General features: G+C 36.4%; 1 protein-coding gene across 4 annotated transcripts in view; it reads left to right on the top strand.

Moving 5' to 3' along the window:
* The window catches only part of PHKB (phosphorylase kinase regulatory subunit beta), a 200475-nt gene that overhangs the window by 79977 nt on the left and 101686 nt on the right, over positions 1-18812 (top strand). For all 4 annotated transcript variants that reach the window (XM_029200886.1, XM_029200909.1, XM_029200902.1 and 1 more), the window contains 4 exons: positions 10937-11032; positions 13177-13374; positions 15987-16044; positions 16583-16660. In XM_029200886.1, the coding sequence (XP_029056719.1) occupies positions 10937-11032; positions 13177-13374; positions 15987-16044; positions 16583-16660 (430 nt within the window). The remainder of the gene's footprint in view (positions 1-10936; positions 11033-13176; positions 13375-15986; positions 16045-16582; positions 16661-18812) is intronic.

Below are 18812 nucleotides of genomic sequence, written 5' to 3'. Positions count from 1 at the left end.
TTTCTGACTTACGTCACTCTGGTGTCACATGATACCTCATTGTAGTTTTGATTTACATTTCTCTAATGACTACTGATGCTGAGCATTCTTTCATGTGTTTGTTGGCAAGTTGTATATCTTCTTTGGAGAAATGTCGATTTAGGTCTTCTGCCCATTTTTGGATTGAGTTGTTTGTTTTTTTGATATTAAGCTGCATGAGCTGCTTGTAAATTTTGTAGATTAATCCTTTGTTAGTTGCTTCATTTGCAAATATTTTCTCCCATGCTGAGGGTTGTCTTTTCGTCTTGTTTATGGTTTCCTTTGCTGTGCAAAAGCTTTTAAGTTTCATTAGGTCCCATTTGTTTATTGTTTTTTATGTGCGTTTCTCTAGGAGGTGGGTCAAAAGGGATCTTGCTGTGATTTATGTCATAGAGTGTTCTGCCTATGTTTTCCTCTAAATTTTATAGTGCTTGGCCTTACATTTAGGTCTTTAATCCATTTTGAGCTTATTTTTGTGTATGGTGTTAGGGAGTGTTCTAATTGCATTCTTTTACGTATAGCTGTCCAGTTTTCCCAGCACCACTTATTGAAGAGGCTGTCTTTTCTCCCTTGTATATTCTTGCCTCCTTTATCAAAGATAAGGTGGCCATATGTGCGTGGGTTTATCTCTGGGCTTTCTGTCCTGTTCCATTGATCTATATTTCCATTTTTGTGCCAGTACCATGCTGTCTTGCTTACTGTAGCTTTGTAGTATAGTCTGAAGTCAGGGAGCCTGATTCCTCCTGCTCCATTTTTCTTTCTCAAGATTGCTTTGACTATTTGGGGTCTTTTGTGTTTCCATACAAATTGTGAAATTTTATGTTCTAGTTCTGTGAAAAATGCCATTGGTAGTTTGATAGGGATTGCATTGAATCTGTAGATTGCTTTGGGTAGTATAGTCATTTTCACAATGTTGATTCTTCCAATGCAAGAACATGGTATATCTCTCCATCTGTTTTTTATCATCTTTAATTTCTTTCATCAGTGTCTTATAGTTTTCTGCATACAGGTCTTTTGTCTCTTTAGGTAGGTTTATTCCTAGGTATTTTATTCTTTTTGTTGCAGTGGTAAATGGGAGTGTTTCCTTAATTTCACTTTTAGATATTTCATTATTAGTGTATAGGAATGCCAGAGATTTCTGTGCATTAATTTTGTATCCTGCTACTTTACCAAACTCATTGATTAGCTCTAGTAATTTTCTGGTAGCATCTTTAGGATTCTGTATGTATAGTATCATGTCATCTGCAAAGAGTGACAGCTTTACTTCTTGTTTTCCAATTTGGATTCCTTTTATTTCTTTTTCTTCTCTGATTGCTGTGGCTAAAACTTCCAAAACTATATGGAATAATAATGGTGAGAGTGGGCAACCTTGTCTTGTTCCTGATCTTAGTGGATATGGTTTCAATTTTTCACCATTGAGAGTGATGTTGGCTGTGTGTTTGTCATATATAGCTTTTATTATGTCGAGGTTAGTTCTCTCTATGCCTACTTTCTGGAGGGTTTTTCTCGAAAATGGGTGTTGAATTTTGTCAAAAGCTTTTTCTGCATCTATTGAGCTGATAATATGGTTTTTATCCTTCTGTTTGTTAATATCGTGTATCACATTGATTGATTTGCATATATTGAAGAATCCTTGCATTCCTGGAATAAACCCCACTTGATCATGGTGTATGATCCTTTTAGTGTGCTGTTGGATTCTGATGCTAATATTTTGTTGAGGATTTTTGCATCTGTGTTCATCAGTGATATTGGCCTGTAGTTTCCTTTCTTTGTGACATCTTTGTCTGGTTTTGGTATCAGGGTGATGGTGGCCTCGTAGAATGAGTTTGGGAGTGTTCCTTCCTCTGCTATATTTTGGAAGAGTTTGAGAAGGATTTCCTCTAGTCTTTTGTTCAGCTTTCACATTTTAAAATACTCCTGGCATTATATACCATATATTTTCCATGTCAGTTCCCTCGTTGGTTTCAATTTAATGTATATCCATGTATATGTCATGCAAAGGGGAACTTGCTTAACATGTGAAGCCAAAGAATTGGAAATCGTGATCCTAGCTTAACCCTCAACTGGTTGTAATCATATGTCTAAATCTCATTTTCTTTGGGATAAAAGGGAAACCCTTAGGGTTGCCTTAAATTTTTAAAAGATCTTTGACCAATTTCTGCCCCTAATCAGGTGACCATGGATTGAGTCGTCAATGGAAGGAATAATATGCAGCAATAGAGGTTACCTCTCTGGATCAAGAAGTAAACTAATTTTCTTAGCAATTTTTGTAAAGATTCCAAAGATGAGGCGGCAAAGGAGGTGTTCAACTAATACTATAATTAACCTTAAGCTATTAAAATGCTAATTAAGTCAGTGAAGATACATTTTAGGAACTTATGCAGACATGTAAAATGTGATATGGATTTTGTTATGGCAATTATAATATTGATACCATGTACCTCAAGTCTTGCATTTAGGAAAGCTTCATGTTGGAGCATGGTGACACAACTGCCTCTCTTCCTCTCCCTACATACGTAAACTCTCTTCTCACTTCAACTTCCTCTGGAGGAAGGATTCTGGTTAAATCCAGGAAATGAAGGATTAAGAATGACCACAGACGTGAAAGGATTGGGAAGAGGGGAGTAGCACCTCATTCTGGGTGCCCAAGAGGAGACTCTAAATCACCCACTTCCCACACTCTTTTTCTCTCAAGACCTCTGGCTGGAGAAATTGAGGAATCAGATCTCATGGGGGTTTGGGGGTATATGAACTTGTTGAAAATCATGAGAATTAATATGCTTCTCCTGGAGATTCTTGGTGTCTCTGGCTCTGATCCCTTGGCTTGTATCAACATTTCTGTCTCTCTGAAGAGTCAACATACTCATGGAAATCCTACATGTATCCTTCAATACTTTTCATTTCCTTTTCCCCCCTGCCTCACTCTCAATACATTCATTTAAATATGTGTGTATGTATGAATATGTGTGTGTATGAGTATATAAATATTTAGAGAATATATGTATATATATATTAGATAAGGAAGGAAGAAAGGAGTGTGTGAGTGGGAGTGTAATCTGCCATAAAAGAATGCCATTGTATTCAGTGTCACGAGGTAGAATCACTGCATACTCTGTACTCCTACCAGTGAATTTGTGACTTTGGCTAGGTATTTACCTAAGTCTCAGCTTCCTCATTTAAACGAATAGAGATATTGACACTAGGACCTAACTCAGAAGGTAGTCATGCAAATAAAAAACTTAGCATAGTGCTTGGCAAAGATTAAACCCTCAATAAGTGATACCTCATGTTATTACTAGTGAAGTGCTGGTAATACTAAGGAAGGGTAATAAAGCCATTGGACTCCAAAACTTCTCAGGGGTATATCAAGGAGACTGAGAAGAGTCACAGACTAAACTAGTAGTGTTACAACAGCAGTGTGGCAAGATGCAGGTCTTGCTCTTCTGCCTTCCATGGTAACCAAGTAGTGAGATGAATGGAATTGCATGTCTAGGTCAGCTATTATAAAGTAGTGGTCAGCTCTTTTTTTTTTGCAATCATGCCATCTCCTTTGAGGTACCTGAGTCTTAGTGTATACTGTTTACATATCTAGTATGCATCCTCTCTACCTACATATATACCCACAAACATATATGGTACCTTTCTTAACTACCTATATTTCAGGGCTCTGCCTTCAGCCTACTTTTCCCAGGAAGCTTCTGTAGATTTGTTAGCCATAATTCTAAAAGTACTGAATTGCTTTACTATGCATTCTGATTCTGAGTTGTAAATATACTGCTGGTATTGTTCCCCAGCCATAAATTCTCAATCTTGGCTGCACGTTAGATTTGAGGAATTTAAAAAACAGTACTGATGCCTGGGCTCTACCCCTAGAGATTCTGACTTAATTGTCTAGAGGGAGGCTGTGGTGTTGAGATTTTTCTAAACTGCCTGGGAATTCTAATGTGCAGCCAAGGATGAGAACAACTGCTCTCAGCAGAGTTAACATTTGACCTTGTTTAGTTCATGTCTGTTTCCAGCAGAGCTGTGCACCAAATGTTTGCTGACTTGACTGTTTCTTGATTATTTCAGGTAGAAATATAGACAAATAAGGTCTTATTCCTTTAGCCACACAGATGTCACATTTGCAAGTAGGGCCTCTCCATCTTCCAATTTTTTTTGGTAATATCAGAGTATCCTAGTTTTACAAATTCCCTTTTATCTTTGTTTCTGATGTGGAGAATTACAGAAACCTGACTTTGAAAATGTTAAAATTCCCACCTCTACAGCAGTTAACTTAAAAATGTACTTGCTAAAAAAAAAAAAAAAAAAAAAAAAAAATGTACTTGCTAAACAATAGCACATTTAAAAGTGCATGTGATGTTTTTAGTGTTTAATCATTTTATAATATCACTCCATGTACTTAAAAGATCTGTGGTCTAATTAAAAGTCAGTGGCCAGGGACTTCCCTGGTGGCACAGTGGTTAAGAATCCGCCTGCCAATGCAGGGGACACGGGTTCGAGCCCAGGTCCGGGAAGATCCCACATGCCGCGGAGCACCTAAGCCCAAACGCCACAACTGCTGAGCCTGCGCTCTAGAGCTCGCGAGCCACAACTACTGAAGCCAGCACACTAGAGCCTGTGCTCCACAACAAGAGAAGCCACCACAATGAGAAGCCCGTGCACCGCAACAAACAGTAGCCCCCACTCACCGCAACTAGAGAAAGCCTGAGCGCAGCAATGAAGACCCAATGCAGCCAAAAAAAAAGAAAAAAAAAGTCAGTGGCGGGAAAAAGAACTGAGATAAAGAAAGGTTTTTTTTTTCAAGTGAAGACCTAAAGAAGCATCCTCAAGACTTGAGGGATTTCAGGTCTAATGAGTATTCTCAATTATTTCTGAAGACTATTGATACAGTGTTTTGGAAGACCTGATCATGTATCTTTAACTTAATTAATTTAGAGCTTCAAAAAAAAGTACATCCGGGATTGGTGGCAACTCAGAGAGTCATAGATCTTTCGGGCTGGAAGGGCCCTTCTCTCAAAATGAATAGAGTTGAGGTGGATTCTCATAGGTCACATAACAGAGAGGCAGAACCAGGAATTAAACCAAAGCCACTTGGTAATGAATCTGGAATATAAGATATTAGTACAGGAAATCTTGGATCTTAAATGCTTTCTACCTTTAGTGGTAAAAGCTATGTATTATCTTTGAAAACTCTTAAGCCATTTTCTTCTTTTTTAAATTAAATTTAATTTAGTTTAATTTTTTATTGAGATGTCATTGACATATAACATTATATTAGTTTCACTAATATAATGCCCACTCTTGCCACTTTTATTCAACATAGTATTAGCCAGTCTTAGCCAGATAGGAAGTCTTAGCCAGATAAATTAGGTAAGAAAAAGAAACAAAAGGCATCCAAAATTAGAAAGGAAGAAGTAAAATTGTCATGATTTGCATATGGCATGAATATGCATATTATATATAGAAAACCCTAAAGACTCCATCAGAAAACTGTTAAAGAACTAATAAGCAAATTCAGTAAAGTTGCAGGATACAAATCAATACACAAAAATCTGTTGCATTTCTATACACTAATAATGAGCTATCAAAGAGAAATTAAGAATACAATCCCATTTACAATTGCATCAAAAAGAACAAGATACCTAGGAATAAATTTAATCAAAGAGGTGAAAGACCTGCACACTAAAAACTAAAAGAAATTGATGAGAGAAACTGAAGACACAAATAAATGGAAAAATGTTTCATGCTCATGAGTTGGAAGAATTAATGTTGTTGAAATGTCCATAATACTGAAAAAAATATACAGATTCATTGCTGCATTATTTATAATAGCCATAATATGGAAACAACCTAAGTATCCATTAATGGAGGAATGGATAAAGAAATTGTGGTGTGTGCATACATACAATAGAATATTATTCAGTCATAAAAAGGAGTGACGTTTGTGACAACACAGATGGACCTTAAGGGCATTATGCTAGGTGCTAAGTGAAATATGCTAAGTGAAGTAAGACAGAGAAAGACAAATACTGTACGATCTTTCTTATATGTGGAATCTTTAAAAAAAATCAAAACCTCAGATACAGGGAAGAGATTGGTGGTTGCCTGAGGCAGGATGTGGGAGGTAGGAGAAATGGGTGAATTGATCTGTTTTGTTTTAAAAAAGAAACATTGTATATAATTCTTTTCAGTGAGTATCACAAGTTAAAAATTTGTCTTTGTTTGAGTGGTCCATGCATATTAAAGTTAAAATTTATAGGCATGTTTTTGTTATTTTTACTTAAAAGAAACAACATTGTATTAGTTTTAGGTATACAACATAATGATTTGATATTTGTATATATTATGAAGAGATCACCACAGTAAGTCTAGTTAACAACTACTACCACACATAGTTACAACTTTTTTTCTTAAGACCTACTCTCTTAACAACTTTTCAAAGGTATGCTATACATTACATCCCTGGGACTTACTGGAAGTTTGTACCTTTTGACCACACCATTTTCTTCTTAATTATTGATCTTTCTGAAAGAGGTTTCCACTTGTTGAACTTTTGCCCTTTTTGTGCTTTGGTGTATAAGACAAAAGTTAATTTTTATTTTTATGGGAAATTGTTGGGTGGAATAAGCCTTTAGCTTTGGTTATTATGTGTTCCTGCACTTTCTTTCTTATTTTTTTAAATTGTTAGACTTGCCTTATTATTAAAGAAAAAGGACTCATCATTTAAATCTTCACCCCGAAACTATTTTCAAAACATATTTTTGTTTGGGAGAAGATATCTAAGAAGAAAATTTGATCAAGTGGCTTAATTTTTTAAATAAATTTATAATAAAGGCTAATTTGGAGCACTTAGAAACATACTCATATAATCCTTTATATGAGAATCACTTATTTCATAATGGTTTCAAATATTTTCTCTGTGTGTGTGTATATATATATATATATCTGTGTGTGTGTGTGTGTCTGTGTGTGTGTGTATGGCAATACTCGACAATATATGTAGTGATTTATAAATATATATAGTGATATAAAAATATTTGATAATACTTAAATAAATCATAATTTATAGTTAGCACATGTCACAGACATCAGCAACAGTTTTGTGATTCCTGGGTCTGAGTCTCAGCTCTATTCTTCTAAAACCCTGAGAATTAACACTCAGGTTCATCTCTCTCTGTAGTTTGAAACCCCTTTAACAATATGTGAGTAGGAATTCCTCTAGTGAGGGCTACTGGAAGCTGCTGTTGGGTCAGTAAGTAAAAGTTGGCTATTTACAGGCCACCGTCACTACAGCCGTGGCGTAGAGGGGTAATTCCCACCAGCAAGTATCGTTTCTGCAGAATATGTCTCTAGGCTTGCTCACAGAGCTATAGGACAGCCTAATGCTGGACCAGGTAAGAAAGTGTCCTGATCATGGTGCTGTTTTTTTGTTTCCAGAAGAACAGAAAAGGTCATGTATAGTATTGACACAATAGATATACTGATCCGTTTCATCTTGTTTTATTCTTTGATGCTAGATGAGGGTAGTAAGCCCATTAGCTCAGGTTCAGAGAAAAGTCTAAAGAGGAAAAGAAAGGCCTTGGCAATCCTTCAAATCATTTCACTTTGAATTGAGACTAAAGAGATCGTCTTAAGGTCATGTTACCTACCAGGGTTCTTGGCCTCCTTAATCAATAGGAATTGATCAGAGGCCAGACAAGAAATTCAGGCAAGGTTTTGTTGGGGCCCCTGCTGCACCAGGAGGGACAGAGAACAAGTAACAGGTTCCCTTGCTCACTCGCTTGCTTGCTGGGTGGGGGGCGAACTGGTTCTTCATATGGGGTGAGGGTAGGGGTGCATCCAGGGGTCAGGCCGGAGAGGTGCCTTAGGTGGTTTGCCCACCCCTTAGGTGGTGTCGTGTGCAGGGGGCATGCGCAGTACCTTGCTTTTGCTTCCGGCTCTTCAGAAGTGGCTGTTGGGTTTTTGGTCTCTTTGTATCTTGTCCATAATTTGCCCAGCTGCGCATGCACAGTTATTTTTAGTCCTTTGTAGTTTCTTTGTATTTTGTTGCTCGAGGAGACATTTGTCCAGGTGCAAGCACTGCAGCTAAGGGTCCCAGGTCCCAGGTGCCAGCCTATCTGAGTCATAGATGTTACCCTTGGCCATAGATACCATCTCAAAAGTGTTTGTTATGGTCATGGAGGCCTGGGTAGATGGTTCAGTGCAGCTCTTCCCCTTCATTGGAACTCAAGTCAGGTTGAATCATCTTGTAATGTGTATACTAGAAAACAATTACAGAAACTCAGTTTGGGAGTAAAGTCTGAACTGTCAGTCTTATCTGTGCTCTTTAGTTGGAGTCAGAATATTATGGCAGAGTTATGATAATTTCAGGAAATGAAAGATGAAAATAAAATATCCAAAGTTAATAAGATACTCTGGAGTGACATATACATATAAAACATCTTTCCATATTCCTGCCTTTAATTGGAGAAATCAAGATACTAACAAATGAGCTGAGGCCAGAATCTAAAAGGTGATGACTAGAAAGATTTCTCATATTATACGCAGTGTTCAAAGCGATGCAGACATGTCTAGCTTCCTTTGAAATTTGCAGGCCTAAAATTAACGTGTCTGATAATTTAAAGTAGGTGATAATTAATTCCATATGGAGGTCTCCTTGATGACGTTTTAAAAAATTTGCTTCTGAATAGGAACAGCTGCCCATGGCCTTGGGTGAATTTTATTCTTCTGTAAGTCCGGGCCATATACCTAAAGCATGGTATATTTTTTAAGATGACAGTCAGACAATATAGTTTATTAGCTTTTGATCTTAGTGTTAAAATATGATAGCATTATGAGATTAATTTTTCCTTTTGTGCCTATTTCTTAGAGGCTGGCAGAGGAGGAGACTTCAACAAATACTTTGGTGAATCTTTATTTGTGTCTAGAAAATAGAAGTTAGCTGTTTATATGAAGCAAATAATGGCAAGAATTACCAAATTTGCCATTTCATTTCATTATTTATAAATTATCCTACTTAGATTGTTGTATCTTTTAAAAAATTAAATTCAAGGCAGACTGATTTGACATGTAATTAACTTTATTAATTTTCAGCCTAAGGGGTAAATTATAAGTCCTGTTATTTTCTGTATTCATTGGCTCCCAACATCATATACACATTCATTTCTTTGCTGTCTTGTTCCAACCACTCTACTTGCTCCCCCTTCCCCCAAAATTCAGATCCTATTTCTGGTCCTCACCTTCTCCATGAAGTACCGCAAGGTGCCTATTTTGTTTTCCTCCTGTTAACTTTAGAGGCTTATTATTATTCTTTCATCTAAACCACTCACCTGGTACATAGTCATATATTGCCACGTGCAGTCTTTTTGTTTTGTTTAATATTTATCTGATTTAGGACTGTATATCACCTGGGTCAGCTCCTTGAGAGGAGAGGTCATGTTCTGTCTTGTTTTACTCAAAGCAGAGGGCACATTACTCTGACATTGGCAGCTACTGCGTGAAAGTTTGTTGGGTTCAATTTTGTGAGTACAGATGAGAAGTAGGGACTTTCAAATAATAGAAAGACTGTTTAGAATTGATCTGGTTAAGAGACAGCCTCACTCATTCCTTGTTCACTTATTGTCAGAGTTAAAAGAAATTTAAGAAATAATATTATGAATGAGAAGTTCTATTTTATGAGCTAATATTCATGTATGAACATGGGTTAACAGGAAAAATATACAGAGTGAGTATGATGCTTGGATCTAGGGCCTAGTACTACTAGATTTTGAGTTTCAGTCAATGTATTTTATCTTCAGGGCAAATGCATCTTTGAAGTTGGTGAGAATTGGTATGAGATTTAGAAGGTAATGAAGCAACATAAAATTTGTGATGGTGTTCTTCCTTTCCCCATGTATTTTTCTGAGTATTCTCTTGTAATGGAAGCAGTCGTATTCCAATTTCATTCTTTGTGTTTTCAAAATATCTATCTCCCCAATAAAAGAACAAAACCATGTTTATTTAAAAACTATGCTATTGAAAATGGAAAGCACTAATGGCTAAATAGTATTGATAAATTTTTTTAACTTGGTTAGCAGACCAATTATCATTTTTTGTTAACACTTTTTTTATTCAACTTTTTGGTTCTTACTTGAAAGATAATTTTTAGTGTGGGAAATTGCATAATATAGTGTTCAAGGTGTGGTCTTCTGTGTCAGATTTGATTTTGAACCCTTGCCTCTGTTATACTAAGATTTAGCATCGTTTTCTGTAAAATGGGTATAATAATATCTACATAAGGGGATTAAATGAGATAATCCATGTGAAGCATAAAACACAGTGCCTGACACATAATGAATATTAGCAAGTATTATGTACATTACTATTATTTGAGATTCTCCTGTCTTCATATTTTGATCAAGTAGTTTTTATATCTGTAATTCTAGATATCTAAATTCATTTAGTTTGATCATTCTTTATTAGGACTGTACAATTCAGATTTTGTGAATCCAAATTAGTTCTTATTTCTTTGTCAGAAGTATTAGCTAAATGATTTTTTACTTTTATTAAAATATCCGTTATTAGTTATCTTGTAATCTATATATTTTGATTTTTAAGAAAACTAAGGAGAAATCGGAAAAATGGAAAAATAACATTTATTTTTTATGATTATAAAATTAATATGTTTATTGCAAGAAATTTGAGAAATACTGAAAACATTTAAAAAATTAAAATCTTCCGTAATGCCACTCTCAAATGCAACCAATGTTAATATTTTTGTGAAATTTTTTTGCTTGTCTTTTTTTAAAATTTTATTATTTTTGTAAATTGAGGTAACATTGATTTATAATGTGAAATTTCTTTCAGTCAAATTGCCCAATGTTCTACAAGTTCTTTTATGTTAATCTAGGAAATTTTTCTTTCTCTCTCATTCCAGGGCTGTTCTTGGTCAGTTATATTTGTGGATCTCGATGCCCACAATCGCAACCGGCAAACTTTGTGCTCACTGTTACCCAGAGAATCAAGATCTCATGTGAGATATTTTTATAATAAATTAATATGAACTGTTGTTTATGATTGTTACATAGTTTTGTTTCTTTTTCCAAGAAAGTACTCTAAAGTGTTAAAAGTTGGCAGAAGAGATAAGAGAGAATGTTGCCGCTTACTCCTCTGGCCTGGGGAGGTCAATGTTTAGGAAGTGAACAGAGCTGTGGAGAAAGCTGCTTTGTCCTTTGAGTTTTCATAGAGCAGTACAGAACTAGATATATGTTTTTCTCTTTGGGGGAGTAGCAACATTATGCCAAAATTAATTTTTTTTGGTCATGGAATATTATATACAGTAAGTACCCTACACACGAACCTTCAAGTTGCGAACTTTCAAAGATGTGAATGTGCATTCCCAGGTCCAATCACATAATTTAGTTCACGTGTCTGGCGTACATTGTCACGTGCGTGCATCCTCAACAAGTGGTTGTGCTTCTGTGTGCTTTACTGTACAGTACTGTATAGAGTACAGTAGTACAGTGTCTTTATTTCAAGCCCAGGATGTCTGGAAGCAAGCTTAAAAGCAGCAGTGATGTAGTTGGTACTGCTAAAAAGTGCCAAGCGATAATGATGGCAACAAACGTGAAAATAATTGAGAGAGTGGAGTGACAAGAGGAAGAAGAAGTAACTGAAGAACCGAAGAGATTCACGACACAGGAAATGGCAAGGGGATTTTCTTTGTTTGAGGAGGCACTGTTAGTTTTTGAGGCACAGGACCCGAATGTAGAATGGTTCACGAAGGTTGCAGCAGTCTTTCAGAATGCAGTCCCTTGCTACCGTGTCATCTATGACAAGAAAAAAAGAGCTACTACCCAGATATCACTGGACCGTTTTTTCAAGAGGGTAGATAGAATTTAATCCAGCAAAGAACCAGAACCTGTGAGTGCAATTGCAGCTTGCCCTCTGTCTCCTATTGCTGAGGATCCGTTAGCTCTACCATCTCCCACCTCCTCTCCCTCCTCTAGTCAGTAACTCTTCTTGTTCACTCGATGCCAGCCCCTGTATGCCAGCTGTTGTACTGTACTATTGTACTTTTCAAGGTACTGTACTGTAAGATTAAAAATGTTTTCTTTATTTTTCATGTTCGTTTGTTTTTTATGTATTATTTGTGTGAAAAGTATTATCAACCTATTACAGTACAGTACTATATAGCGGATTGTGTTAGTTAGGCACCTAGGCTAACTTTGTTGGACTTACAAACAAATTGGACTTACAAACGTGCTCACAGAACAGAATTCGTTCATATGTAGGGGACTTACTGTATTAGAAATGTAGAAGAATATTTTTTATAATTTAAATATCTTTTGAATAAAACTGCTTTCCTTATTTCTTTTCTCTCATTTGATTCACCCTTTTCTTTTGTCTGATAATCTCTTAAATGACTATGTAATACCTGATTGCAGATTTTTTGAGGGGTTATTTGTGGCTCTATTCTTAGAAAACACCCAAAATGGAACAATTTAATTATTTTAAAATAACTATTTTATAGAAGTAATACAAGATTATGATAAAAGACAAACAGAATCCACAAATAAGCAAATAATAAAAATATATCCACTCATTATTCCACCATTCAGTTATAATCTTAGGGTGACATCATTTGGGTTTGTATGTTTCCATGTATTTTTATGTACACATATAATATTTTTATTTTATAAAACTGGAGGAATATTGTTCATAATGCTTGATAACCTGTTTCTTTGAATGGACATGTTTCCATATTAGTAAACATTTCTATAATATAAATTTTAATGGCTGCTGATTTACTCAGCTAATTGTTGGACCTTTAGGTTGTTTTCTGGTTTTCACTATTATAAACAAATTGTTATGACAGACTAGTTGTAATGACTAATTAGTGGTGTTAAATTTTTACACAATGACTGAAATAACGTACTAAAGTTTGAGTCCAGTGTTGAACCTTGAAAATACTCCTTATCATTGAATGAAGTTTTATCTCCTTTGTAAGGTTCACTAAACCATGCCATGTAAACATCTGTCTGTCCCTTGGAGCACAGCAGTCTCACTGTCAGTTAAATAACCTTAGTGGCTTTGCATCTCTGTGATTCTCTTTGGGCTGTGTTGATCATATGATGACAGACACTTACTTTCCCTTCTTTTTCTTATTGCCCCCAGAACACAGATGCTGCCCTGCTCCCCTGCATCAGTTATCCTGCATTTGCCTTGGATGATGAAGTTCTGTTTAGCCAGACACTTGATAAAGTGGTTAGAAAATTAAAAGGAAAATATGGATTTAAGCGTTTCTTGAGAGATGGGTATAGAACATCATTGGAAGATCCTAAAAGACGCTACTACAGACCAGCTGAAATTAAGGTATCAAAAAATATCCCATGTCAGATAGCATAATAGAATGTTCAAAAGTACTGATTCAGGAGGCAGACTTCTTGGGTTTGAATTCTGGCTCTGCCACTTATTAGCTGTGAGACCTTGGGCAAGTTAATTAAGCTCTCTGTGTTTAATATTCTTCATTGATAAAATAAAGTTAGTACCTACTATTAGTGAGGTTTTTTTGAGAATTAAATCAGTTAATATATATAAAAGTGCTTAGAACGGTGCTTGGCGCATAGTAAGCACTCGGTAAGTGTTAGCTGTTGAGGCCTATTTGCTCACATCGGGCCATGTTGAGTCATTGGGTGAGTAATTTTTCTATTGAACTTTCAGTATTTTGCCTGCCTACTATATACCATTTGTCTAATATAATAGAAAGTATCTATTTGTGATTGAATTTTCAATCTTTAAGCAAATGTTCTTTTTTCTGTTTCACTTAGACACTTCCCTCTGAAATATACTCCTCTAAATATTTGGTTTTAAAGATTTTATATTTCAAATATACATACATATCCTATATCTAGGTTTATTCTAGCTGTTTCTAAGCTGCCCAGAAAACTGTAACACCCCCCAAAAAAGTAAGCATCCATCCACATTGCTGAAGACTTTGCTTTAATGGGATAGGTTGAAAATTATTTTAAAAAAACCCCAAACCCCTCCCTATCTGCCTCCCATTGCCTCTCTCTTTGTTGTCACACTTCTGAAGAGCATGGTGTGTTCTAGTTGTGGCTCCTTGTTTGCCTCCTACTTACTCCTTTACCTTATAATCTGGCTCCTGTCCCCAACACTTCCCAGTAGCTGTGTTGGCTTCAGTCAGTTTATGTCACTGGATCATTGTGGATGCCTTTCTAACTTTATTTCACTGGACCTCTCATTGGCATTTGAGTGTCTTAATAAGTCCTCTCTCAGGAGGTTCTCCTCCATTTTCTGTGACTTCATTCTCTTCCTAAGTCTCTGCTTAGTTCTCTCACTATCTTTCTTAGTCTCCTTTGCAGGTTCCTCCTCTTCTGCCTCCCTTTATCCTTTGCTTGTCTCCTGGAATCCATCTTCAGTCCTATTCTCTTTTCATGCTATTCATGCAGTCATAGCTCTAGCAATCACTGTTAATCCCACATCTCTATCCCTAACTCATACTTCCACCCCTGAGTGCCCTACCACGTATCCAGCTGCCTTTTGGACATCCTCACTAGAATGCGCTGCAGTCTGCCTATGATCACCTTCCACCCTTCTGTCCAAGCCCCAAACCTGAGATTCATCCTAGGCTCTTCCCTCTCACTCAGCCTTCTTTGTCACTCACCAAGTCTGGCAAATTTAACTACCTTTAAATCTTAAAAACTGTCCCTTCATCTCTACTAACTTCTTCGTTTAGGCGAGTGATCCACAGCTGGGAATGATTTTGCTCGCCAGGGGACATTTGACAATATTTGAAGAAATTTTTTGTTGTTACACCTTGGTGGGTGCTACTGGCATCTGGAAGGTAGAATCCAGGGATGCTACTAACTGTCCCACAGTGCACAGGACAACCCCCACAACAAAGAACTATTTGGCCCAAAATGTCAATAGTGCTGAAGTTGAGAAACATTGATTTAGGTTAACATCCTTTCTCTTTGGATTGTTCCCAGCAGCCTTCCAGTTGGTCTCCTTATTTCTTATCCTAAAACCCTCTTCAGTACTGCCAGCTGTTCATCTAGCAAGTAAATTTGATCCTCTTCAGTGGTACCCTGTCACTTTCAGATCAAAGTTTTTGTCTCTCAGCCTGACTTCTCAGGCCCTCCCTGATCTGGCTGTCCTGACCCACCTGTTAGACTTCAGCTTTCACTGCTTCTTCCTTGCTTGTTCCAGGAATACTGAATTGCTGTGAGTTTCTTTAACGTACTTTGTTCATTAACACATTTCTAGTTTGTACTGTTGTCTTCTCTGTATGGAGTTCCCTTAGCTTATCTCTCCAGAGAAATCCATCAAGCATTAATTGAAGCATCTCCTTTCCTATAAACCCTTTCCTGACGCCCTGGGCAGGCTCAGATGCTTCATGCCCTTGGTTCTTGATATATATACAATGTATAGATATTTTGTAACATACTGCAATTGTTTGTTTACATGCCTGTCTCCCCACTACAGCAGGTTCTCTATCTTTTTGTCTTCATAGCCCTCTGTCTAGCTGATGCCAGGCATTACTAAATACTTAGGAAATATTTATTGAATGAATGACTACTCTGTGATGGATTAAATGAATGAGCTTTTGAATAATAAGAATGATGAGGGCTTCCCTGGTGGCGCAGTGGTTGAGAGTCCGCCTGCCGATGCAGGGGACACGGGTTCGTGCCGCGGTCCGGGAGGATCCCACATGCCGCGGAGCGGCTAGGCCCATGAGCCATGGCTGCTGGGCCTGCGCGTCCGGAGCCTGTGCTCCGCAACGGGAGAGGCCACAACAGTGAGAGGCCCGCGTACCGCAAAAAAAAAAAAAAATCAGTCCACTTTTGTTATTACAATAAATAAATTTTTATGTACGTATATTCTAATGATGTAAGTGTTCTAATTAATATACAGTTCTAAATTATTGTTGGTGAACTTTTTATATATTTTATTTTCTGTTTTAGCTATTTGATGGCATTGAATGTGAATTTCCTATATTTTTCCTTTACATGATGATTGATGGTGAGTGAACTTTTCTCCTGAAATTTAAACTGTAGGATATAACTAGTTTAAAGAAGAAAAGAAATAAAATATGACTCCTTTCAGCTAGCAAAATAGACTGCACTTATTGATGTTAACTACTCTGCATTTTTATATGCTACTTTTCTGCTTTCTGAGTTAATGTTACATCATTTAAAGAATTTTAAAAATACTTTGAAGTATTTTTAAAATGATACAAATATATTTTCATATTTACAAAGAAGAATTTTTATGAATACTGTAATTTGTGACATTGTGAATGTCTGTATTATTTATACTTAAGCATAGAGAAATTTCAATTAAAAGTCAGTTTTCAATTCTAATTGCTAACATTTCTCAAATCAATTTCCTGGAAAACTATCATATGCATTTATTTGCATAACCTTTTTCCATTTTATGTTTATTATTTACATAGAAAAATACCAGAATAATTACAATTGGGTAAATTTTTTTCTAAGGTAAAATTTCTGCTGTGCTTATTGAGCTCAAATGCTATTGGATTTTATATTTTACATTTTAGGTGTTTTTAGAGGCAATCCCAAGCAAGTAAAAGAATATCAGGATCTTCTGACTCCAGTACTTCATCAGACAACAGAAGGTGTAGTTGGAATGCTTTTCCTTTTTTTTTTACATCTTTATTGGAATGTAATTGCTTTACAACATTGTGTTAGTTTCTGCTATATAAGAAACTGAATCAGCTATACGTATACATATATCCCCATATACCCTCCCTCTTACGTCTCCCTCCCACCCTCACTATCCCACCCCTCTAGGTGGTCACAAAGCACAGAGCTGATCTCCCTATGCTATGCGGCTGCTTCCCACTAGCTATCTATTTTACATTTGGTAGTGTATATATGTAAATGCAAGTCTCTCACTTCGTCCCATCCTACCCTTCCCCGTCCCCATGTCCTCAAGTCCATTCTCTACATCTGCATCTTTATTCCTGTCCTGCCCTTAGGTTGATAAGAATCTTTTTTTTTTTTTACACTCCATATATATGTGTTAGCATACCGTATTTGTTTTTCTTTTTCTCACTTACTTCACTCTGTATGACAGACTCTTGGTCCTTCCACCTCACTACAAATAACTCAATTTCATTTCTTTTTATGGCTGAGTAATAGTCCACTGTACCTATGTGCCACATCTTCTTTATCCATTCACCTGTCGATGGACACTTAGGTTGCTTCCATGTCCTAGCTATTGTAAACAGTGCTTCAGTGAAAACTGTGGTACATGATTCTTTTTGAACTATAGTTTTCTCAGGGTATATGCCCAGTAGTGGGATTGCTGGGTCATAGGGTAGTTCTATTTTTAGATTTTTTAAGGAACCTCCATACTGTTTTCCATAGTGGCTGTATCAATTTATATTCCCAGCAACAGTGCAAGAAGATTCCCTTTTCTCCACACCCTCTCCAGAATTTATTATTTGTAGATTTTTTGACAATGGCCATTCTCACTGGTGTGAGGTAATAACTCATTGTAGTTTTGATTTGCATTTCTCTAATGACTCCTGATGCTGAGCATTCTTTCATGTGTTTGTTGGCAATCTGTATATCTTCTTTGGAGAAATGTCTATTTAGGTCTTCTGCCCATTTTTAATTTGGGTTGTTTGTTTTTTGATAGTAAGCTGCATGAGCTGCTTGTATATTTTGGATATTAATCCTTTGTCAGTTTCTTAGTTTGCAAATATTTTCTCCCATTCTGAGGGTTCTCTTTTTGTCTTGTTTATGGTTTCCTTTGCTGTGCCAAAGATTTTAAGTTTCACTAGGTCCCATTTGTTCATTTTTGTTTATATTTCCATTTTTCTAGGAGGTGGGTTAAAAGGCATCTTGCTGTGATTTATGTCAAAGAGTGTTCTTCCTATGTTTTCCTCTAAGAGTTTCCCTCTAAGTGTCTTGCCTTACATTTAGGTCTTTGATCCATTTTGAGCTTATTTTTGTGCATGGTGTTAGGGAGTGTTCTAATTTCATTCTTTTACATGTAGCTGTCCAGTTTTCCCAGCATCACTCATTGAAGAGGCTGTCTTTTCTCCCTTGTATATTCTTGCCTCCTTTATCAAAGATAAGGTGACCATATGTGCGTGGGTTTATCTCTGGACTTTCTTTTCTGTTCCATTGATCTATATTTCCGTTTTTGTGCCAGTACCATGCTGTCTTGATTACTGTAGCTTTGTAGTATAGTCTGAAGTCAGGCAGCCTGATTCCTCCAGCTCCGTTTTTCTTTCTCAAGATTGCTATGGCTATTTGGGGTATTTTGTGTTTCCATACGAATTGTGAAATTTTATGTTCTAGTTTGGTGAAAAATGCCATTGGTAGTTTGATAGGGATTGCATTGAATCTGTAGATTGCTTTGGGTAGTATAGTCATTTTCACAGTGTTGATTCTTCCAGTCCAAGAACATGGTATATCTCTCCATCTATTTGTATCATCTTTAATTTCTTTCATCAGTGTCTTCTAGTTTTCTGCATACAGGTGTTTTGTCTCCTTAGGTAGGTTTATACCTAGGTATTTTATTCTTTTAGTTGTGGTGGTAAATGGGAATGTTTCCTTAATTTCTCTTTCAGATTTTTCATCATTAGTGTATAGGAGTGCAAGAGATTTCTGTGCATTAATTTTGTATCCTGCTACTTTACCAAATTCATTGATTAGCTCTAGTAGTTTTCTGGTAGCATCTTTAGGATTCTCTATATATAGTATCGTGTCATCTGCAAACAGTGACAGCTTTACTTCTTCTTTTCTGATTTGGAT

Source organism: Monodon monoceros, unplaced genomic scaffold (assembly GCF_005190385.1).
Source record: "Monodon monoceros isolate NGI ecotype Baffin Bay Population unplaced genomic scaffold, NGI_Narwhal_1 Super_Scaffold_10, whole genome shotgun sequence".
In the NCBI taxonomy this organism is placed as follows: domain Eukaryota; kingdom Metazoa; phylum Chordata; class Mammalia; order Artiodactyla; family Monodontidae; genus Monodon; species Monodon monoceros.
Note: the sequence above shows the minus strand (reverse complement) of the source record. Positions and strands in the feature narration are given on the sequence as shown.